This window comes from Triticum dicoccoides, chromosome 5A, assembly GCF_002162155.2.
Source record: "Triticum dicoccoides isolate Atlit2015 ecotype Zavitan chromosome 5A, WEW_v2.0, whole genome shotgun sequence".
NCBI classification, from domain to species: domain Eukaryota; kingdom Viridiplantae; phylum Streptophyta; class Magnoliopsida; order Poales; family Poaceae; genus Triticum; species Triticum dicoccoides.
In genome coordinates this window covers 77,827,466-77,835,834 of record NC_041388.1, presented here as the reverse complement: position 1 = coordinate 77,835,834, position 8,369 = coordinate 77,827,466, and the positions used below count along the sequence as shown (strand labels likewise).

General features: G+C 45.4%; 1 protein-coding gene across 1 annotated transcript; it reads right to left on the bottom strand.

The window, feature by feature from the left end:
• LOC119299224 (B3 domain-containing protein LOC_Os12g40080-like) lies at positions 1 to 2,762 on the bottom strand. The gene is made up of 6 exons (XM_037576476.1): positions 2,214 to 2,762; positions 1,698 to 2,112; positions 1,411 to 1,610; positions 1,004 to 1,265; positions 541 to 782; positions 1 to 406 (listed from the first exon to the last, which is right to left on the bottom strand). Exons 1-6 carry the CDS (start codon positions 2,760 to 2,762, stop codon positions 131 to 133), a joined length of 1,944 nt encoding a protein of 647 aa, XP_037432373.1. The 3' UTR covers positions 1 to 130.
• Positions 2,763 to 8,369: the final 5,607 nt, after the last annotated feature.

Here is an 8,369-nt window from a genome sequence, read left to right as displayed (position 1 = left end):
GCAGACGAATCAGGATGAACATTCACACAGTACGGCTACACAACTAGTTTCTACTGGTACACGAGCTACTCCCAGTTCATCTATTCAACGACAAATTAAGGAGGATGCAACTAGGCTGGAACCTAGACAGTTAGTCCAGCAGAACGAACCTGCCATCGACCTTTGTGAACACGTGGACAATCATTGTCACCTTACTCACGCCCTTCATCAGCTCGAAGACACAGACGTGGCCCTTGCGCAGCTTGTTGTCTCGGACGAACTTGGTCCAGGAGCTGTAGTTGAAACCCTGTTTTTCCGGGTGGTAGTAGTACCTCGCACACCACGTCTCACTCCGGTTGGGCCTCAGGAGCAGGATGTCATGCGACCTCTCCACGAGATGCTTAGCTGCAAACTTCTCGGGGAAGGTCTGCATATATAGTACATAACATAAGCTATTAGTACAGAAAGCTTTGTCGCAGACGGTTCAGAAAGTCTATCAAAGATTGTTATCTAAACCATCTAGGTATTCCAGTCTGTGATTAGTCGAACAACTGAACTGACCAGCAAGTTGTTCTTGATTCTAACTTGATTCTTCCCCAGGATGGTGACGTATACCACATTGCCCCGTTGGATCAACGCTGACCTGAATATCTCTTCTAGCTCCTCGCCGCTCAGGCCCTTGGCATACTTTGAGTAGTAGTAGTTGGACTTGGACTCATCATGTTTATGGTCACTCTCAGCTTCCTTAATCGCCTTGCCCTTAACAGGATAATCGCACTTGTTTTGAGATTCAGGCTCTTTCCCTGTAAAAAAACAAACAAATGGGCATTCCAAAATGATCCGGTACAGAGACACTAGCTCAGTATTGATTCCATGCTGTCTGAGGTTTATGCGTTAGCTGGCTATTAAAGAAATGAACTATATTTCTAAGCTGACTTATACATTCTTATCTCTATAAGTTGGTGATCCTGAGCGTTGATTTTTCATGTCGTATGTGCAGGTATAAAATGTGTCCCATACTCACCTTGTAGGTGATGGCCTCCTTCAAGAGAATGAACAACCATTGTCATTTCACCAGCGCTTTTTGATACTTCGAATACACAAACATCACTTTCCCGCAACTCATTGTGGAGAGCGAAGCTTGACCAGCCAGCAGAAAGCATGCCTGAACCATCAGTGGTAACCTTCAAATTGTCTAACCATATGTTGCTCTTACGAGGATGGCAGAGTGTGATGAATTGGTCTTCATGTGGAAGGTATTTGGCAGCATAATCCTTGCAGATGACCTGTTAGAGATGAATGAATCATCTGGCTTTCAGATTATCGAAGATTATAATTTACGGAGAGCTACTATAATTTAAAAAATGCCAACATTAAAGAACAAATTTTGCAGGAGTCCTACTGAATTTGTAGAGGATACTCCATACGTACCAGAGATCCAGAAATACTTGTCTTGTTCATGGCTGTGATGTAAAATGGAATTACAGGCCTAACTTTCTTCACAAGTGCGTCAATTTGACCCTTCTGCGCTGTAGTCAGATTGCATCCAGTTGCTAGGACATACCGAGGCTCGCTGGTTTCCGGAGGGCCGCCTGAATTCATGGTGTTCTCCGGAGATGTGAGACCTTCAGCTGCACAACGCCGATCATCAAGACATCAATGAGTAATTACGGAATAGATACCAAGGAAAATGTACATGAAACCCTTCAATTCTTTACCTGATTTCGGTGAAGGAGAGTCCAGAGGAGTCACCTTTTTAGTTTTCCTAGGGTTGTTATCACGAGATCCGCCGTCTCGACGCCTTGTTTCCTTCAGGAATATCTCATCATGAGATATACCCCTTTTTTGTACATTAGGAGTGTGGTTCATGACAATGCGGAATAATTCTTTCTCACAACCACTTGGGTCAAATATTAGGACTTTAAAGTGAGAGTTTCCAGTGTAACTGAACACCAGCAAGTCATGCTCTTTTAGTTCATAAGCACTGGCAAATGCTGCCCATCCAGATGTAAGGGTTATCTTGTTCAGATCATTGGTAACCTGAATGTTGTATACATTTCCATCAGGAGCTTCTAGCTTCATAACTTTAGAGATCCTGCCTCTGAAATTGTTCACAAATTTCTCTGGTATGTTCTGCAAAAACAAACAACAAAGCAATCAGCAAATTACATATGTTGATCAAGAAGATATTTCATCAGGACGGCCGGAAGGGCATTGATCATCCATGGTCTTACCATTTCGTGAAGGAAATCGCCAACCATGAACCTCAAGAAATGCTTCTGCCTATCATCCATGTGATGCCAATATAAATGCACATCGCAGTGCTTGCACCTTCGATGGGACTCACTGTTGCTTGATCCACCATTCTGGCATCGTCTTTCACCCAGCAGAGATCGATCAAGGCGAGTGTCTTTTTCTTGGGCATTAGGACCACAGTTCATGAGAACATGGAACACTTCCTTCTCACAGCAACTTGCAAAATCAAATATCAGAACTTTGAAGTGAGAATCCCCGATGTACCTGAAGACCAGGAAGTGGCCCGCTTTTAGTTCGTAAAATCTGACAAATACCCCCCATCCAGACCCGAGGACTATCTTGTTTAGATCCTTGATAGCCTGAACATTGTATATGTTTCCATCAGTAGCTTCTAGCTTGATAACTTCAGAGATCTGACCTTTGAAATTCTGCACAAACTTCTGTGGAATGGCCTGCAGGAACAAGAAAACAACAAAATTATCATTCTGAGACTGGATAGCATTCCATCTGAAGGAGAGAAAGGGCATCGATACACCAGGACTTGCCATTTTTTCTTGGAAATTGCCAACCATGCACTTGAAGAAATACTTCTGGGTATCATCCATATGACACCAATAGTAATGTGCATCGCAGCCGTCACATCTTTGAAAGGATTTGCTGCTGATTCTGTGACCACTCCTGTTACCTTGCTCATGGTCTTGATCCAGCGCCATGATAAATATAACTAAAAATGCTGGGGAGTCAAGGGAACAAGATACATCAGCCTAAAATATGAAGATGTAGTACTGTGTGTTATTATGAGCAGTCTGTTCCGACCTCACATCGATGCATCTATTTGATGCCAGATAAATCAAAGAAAGATGTCCAATACTGGAGCATGTTTTCTCAGGACAAACAAAAAGTGAAGTATGCACTTCAGGCGATCTATAGATTTATCAAGTTTATGATCTACTAGTAGAAAGATAAGAAGCTTCTCTTATCTTTGCAAACAGCCAACACTTTTTTCAGAGTAAAATAGGAAGATGTAGTAACATGTGTTAATATCATCAGTATGTTTCAACTTCACATGGATGCACATATTTCATGCCTGATAAATGAAAGAAAAATGTCTAAAACTAGAGCCGTTTTTTATTTCAGAACATAAGCTATGCACTTCAGTATCCTGCGTGCCACCATAAACATGATCTTAAGCTGCAGCAAGTTTATGCTCTAAGGATGTAGAGAATAGAAAGACCAGAAGCCTCTTACCTTTGCCAAGAGCCAATACTTCGGCAGAGAAGCAGCCAGAATGCCAACGATGGCCAAACCCAGAGCAAGAGGGCATACATATATGCAGATACACACCATACCAGCTGATACTAGTGGGCCTAGTTCTTGCAGTGCCATCATATCTTCGGTTGAAAAATGAGTCCCACTTGAAAAGTTTGTTCAGTAGATGCAGATGAAAGCATGACATGGTTCCAACAGAGAACTTTTGGAATCTGAGCAGAAGGAATCTACTGAGATATGCTAGGATCAGTTTTTTTCCCCTTTTAGCAATTCCAAGGAGTAAAGACCCCGTGAGTGTTGGAGTACAAGTTAGATTTCTGTCAGTATCTTGTGGTGCAGCCGAGCCTCCATAGCAAAAACGACAACATGGATCAAAACAAGGATGTTACAAGAAATTCTACATTGTAGCGGACGTGGAGTTTCTACACCTGAGCTCATATGCTCCTGCTATGAACAGTAAAATAAATAAAATAGAAAAACATTTCAAAAAATTCTGAATTTTTTTTGTGGCATACTTTAAGAAATGTTTGTTGTGCATGCAAAATTTCGTCATGAAATGACATTGGTGTAAGGCATGGTAAAAAAACAAAATCGATACTTTGAAAATGTTACTTTCAAACGCATTTTGGAGCTCTGATTTTGTTTTTTTTTTGCGACGACCTCCATCAATGTGATTTCGTGATGAAATTTTGCATGCACAACAAACATTTCTTAAAGTATGCCACAAAAAAAAATTCAGAATTTTTTGAAATGTTTTTCTATTTTATTTATTTTACTGTTCATAGCAGGAGCATATGAGCTCAGGTGTAGAAAGGTACTTTCGCATTGTAGCTTTAGTGCCACTGTTTCAATATTAGCTCAAATTGTACATCATTTATGACTCCAAGGAACAGAACGGCAAATAACAAACAGAGTAGAAACTTGACCTGGATTGAACCCTATTCTTCTATATCTGGAACACAATGAAGAAAAGGAGAAGATTTAACTTTACAGTGTCGAATCGAGTGAACAGAGCAGGGCACCACTCATCTGCTGCGGCAGAGCAAGCCGGGTCTAATCAGCAAGAATCTTTCAGGGATGCTCTCGTTTCTAAAAAAGATAAGATCCGCGCCCGCCGCCTCCTGCCAGCGCCGGTATCGGCCTCGGAGAACCCAGCGCCAGCGTGACGGGGGCCCCTTCGGATTCGGTGCGGCGCCGCCTCGATGAGAGCGACTCCGCTGCCACAGCGGCGGTAAAGGCCGGCGGGCTGCTCCAGGGCCCTGTATAGGGTACGGTATGGACGTAGTAGGAGTATGGTCGGTTCGTATGCGTACGGTAGTCCAGGTGCTCATGGAGCTTTCTTTTTTGGAAAATGTTACTCCCTCCATTCCAAAATAGATGACTCAATTTTATATTAACTTTAGTACAAAGTTAATACAAAATTGGGTCATCTATTTTGGAACGCAGGGAGTAGTTTCCAACATAGAGGAAGCGTTCGCTTTTCTTTCTTTCTCAAGAAAGTCAGAAAGGCGATCTCGCCGTCGCCAGAAGTCTCCCTGCCGCCGTCCTTCGCCGGCGACCTTGATTGTCGGTGATGATAAAGATCATCGGATTCACTGTATGGACCATGTTCTACTCTTGTAGTTTAGATTTTTAGACTGTTTATGGTCTTGGTTTTGACGACGGCGATGACAGAGCTAAATAAAGTTTTTTCATATCATGTTTCGGCGAGGCGATTGGTCATATGATTGGTGATGAATTTAAAAATCAGTCTATTCACGCAAACATGGCGTGGCGGTGACGACATTCTCGTGGTGGACATGTGTCTTCGAGCTCCGTCGTTGCGATGACATTTGCTCCAGCGCCAATGCGCAGCTTGGGATGTAGTTTAGAAGCGGATGCAGATTGTGGCCTGCATCAGCGACATCTGAAAGATGGTGACCGTGTGTTGGGTTCGTGGATGGCAAGTATAGTTTTCTCCTCCCACGTCGTGTGGGGGTGTCACATCTCAAGTTCGATGGCATGTCCGGGGTGTTGCCTTGGTCTGATTTGTTTAACGGTTGGTTTCGTCTTTCGTGACCCATCTTGAACGTCTGCAAGTTGCATATCAGCGATGGAGCCGCAACGAGGTCAGGTATGAAGGTGATTCATCATTTTTTTTCCTTTGGTGGCTGCTGTGGTGGTGCCAGAGTGTAACACCCCGGATATAACTTGCCATATTTGTAACTCCAACTCTTACCATTTTCGGCTATGTGATATGATATTCCCTCCATGGTTGGGTTTTTATCTTTCGTTTTGCATTTTGTTCATGTTGCATTTCATCATGCTCATCATGTGCATTGTGTGTTTCATGCATGATCACCCCTTGCATCACCCCTCCCCTCCTTCTCTTTCTTCTATTTGGCAAGTACCATTTTCACTCCTCCTTTAATGTCCATCTCTTTCTCACAATTCAAGCCTCATGCCACTCACCTCTCTGTCAAGTTTTCACCTAAATTGAAGTTGGTTTGGTTGCGATAAAAAATGCTTCAAGTTTGAACCTAATTCAAACTTGAAATATTTTTCTACCTTTAAAAATTACCAAGTCAATTTTGTTAAATACTACACAAATTTAGAATCTTGAGAATATTGTCATATTTCTCAAAACCCTTCCCAATCCCCCTGTGCTTTTCCTTTAGGTTTTTTCTGTATGAGGAAAATGGGAAAAGAATAGCAGCAGCAGCGGCAGCAGAGCAACCCAGCAGCAGCAGCACCCACCTGGGCCTCGGCCTCCCAGGCCGGCCCATCTGGCACCGCACCCCGCAGCCCAGCTCACCCACTCGCGTGCTCCTTCCTCCTTTTCTCACCGAAATGGCGCACAACCCTCTCTCCCACTCGCTCCACGTGGTCGCGTCGGTCCCACTGGTCAGCGACCATGCCCACGCCCTCACCCACCTTTTCTTCCACTTTGGTCCCCCTCGTGAGCACATACATGGCCACGGCCGAGAGCGTCGCCGCTCCAAACCCTCACCCTGGCCCTCCTTTTAACCTCTCTCCATGTCCACACGCTTCTAGGGTTTCCCTCTTCCCTCTCGCCGCCACCGCCAGGTGAGAGAGCCACCAGATTCGTCGCGCCACCAACGTCCCGAGCGCATCCGAGCGCGCGAGATCGTCGCCGGCGTGCACTCCGACCACCTCCACCCCGGCGATCGTGTCCGTCTTCTTCCCCGACGTCGTCTACGTCCCGACGTCCGCTACTTCACCGCGGGATGTCAAGACGCGTCGACTCCTTCTTCTTCTTCCCCGCGGAGCCGTAGGTGTTCAATCGTCGCCGTGCTCGCCCCCGACCACCTCCCGTCCAACCGAGCGCACTCTCGTGCTCATGGTAAGCCCCTGAGCAGCCTCGTGCCCTTCTCTTCCTCTTTTGCATGCGTTAGCTAGCCCGACGCCGTCTGCCGAACCCGTTGCCGTCGAACCCTGCTCCGGCGAGTCCTGCGACCTCCGTAGCGCCTCTGCGCGTGTTTTTCCCCGTCGCCTCTGCGCGTAGGCCGGTTCCACAGCTCCAACTGCTCGTGTAGCTTTCCGCCTCGCCGTGTGCGGCCACGCCGTCGCCGCCTCTGTAGCTCGTTGCCGGCGTCGACTCCGTCGTTGTCCAGTGCGACTATTGGCACCCAGGGACGCGGGATTCTTCTGCGACCCCATTGCGCATCTCCGCCGTGCCGTAGGATCCCCGGAACAACTCCGGTGAGGTCCTCCACCATGCCCGTCGCTGGCCGGCAGCGCCCCTGTTTTGCTCTGCTTCAACCGCTCGCGTAGGTCCACCAGTCAGCCTCACTCATCGCCAGGTCCACCAGTTAGCCTCACGCATTGCCAGGTCCACCTGTCAGCCTCACACCCGCAGACACACCCTCTCACATGACACGTGGGACCCACGGACCCACCTGTCATCCGCATGTTCCTGGCCCTAGCCAAATCGGGTACCTTGTCCATTTTGGGTCTTTCCAGTTCGGGCCCTTCCTTATCTGGCAAGTCCAGATCGGGACATAGTCCATTTTAGGTTTTTCCATTTTTTGTCTATTTCCATTTTAGGCAGTTTTTAACTTATAGCTTTTGTGGGGATTTTCTAAAGCAACCCCAACATATTATATATGTTTTTAGGGTAGAAAAATCTCACCAATCCAGTGGTGGCATTAGTTTTTGCATTTGAGCAAGTTTATGAACATGTCATTTTGCATCATGATGATGTTGTCATTTTTGTGTGTTTTATCTCAAGCATGCTATGAAGGTGTTTGGCACATGGTTAGCTTCATTTTCATGCCAACTCCATGCTAGTATTAATTCCATCTCTTTTAGCGCCCTGTGATGAGTGCCACAAGCTTGTAAACATGCTATCATGAATCTGTTTTTGCCATGTCCTGAAATTTGTCTGAATCTGTTTATAAAACTTGCTATGTTTACATGGGTGCCATCGTATCTCCTGTGCCTTTTTGGCTCATGTTCAGTAAGGGAGTTTTGTTCTATGCATTTAGTAGAAGCATGCCATGCCTTTGTTTGTCATGATATGTTCCTGTAGCATATTGTTTGCTTGCTCTAAACAGTGCTTCCTGATGTTGTTTATGGCATGTTAGTATTTTCACCAAGTCTATGAAGCTGATATTTGCACTTTTGCCATGCTTGTTTGAACCTGTTCTAGTGTGATTTAGCCGTAGCTCAGTGTTCATGTTTTGTCAAGCATCTCTTTTACATCACTGCCATATGCTTTGTTGCTATGTTGGAGTGTAGTAGCTTAGTTTCTTGTTGCATTCTAAGTGCTATCATGTTGTTAATCGCAGATTTGCACCATTCTTGTGTTGCTTGTCATTTATAAACCGTGCATCCGTTTCCGGTGATCCTTATATCGATTTCGA

Excerpts from the sequence above, each read along its gene's own strand:
- LOC119299224 (XM_037576476.1), bottom strand. The coding sequence starts at position 2,762 with ATGCCCTTTCTCTCCTTCAGATGGAATGCTATCCAGTCTCAGAATGAT. Across the intron at positions 1,266-1,410 it reads CAAGTATTTCTGGATCTCTG|GTCATCTGCAAGGATTATGC; the intron begins GTACGTATGGAG and ends CATCTCTAACAG. Across the intron at positions 783-1,003 it reads AGGAGGCCATCACCTACAAG|GGAAAGAGCCTGAATCTCAA; the intron begins GTGAGTATGGGA and ends GTTTTTTTACAG.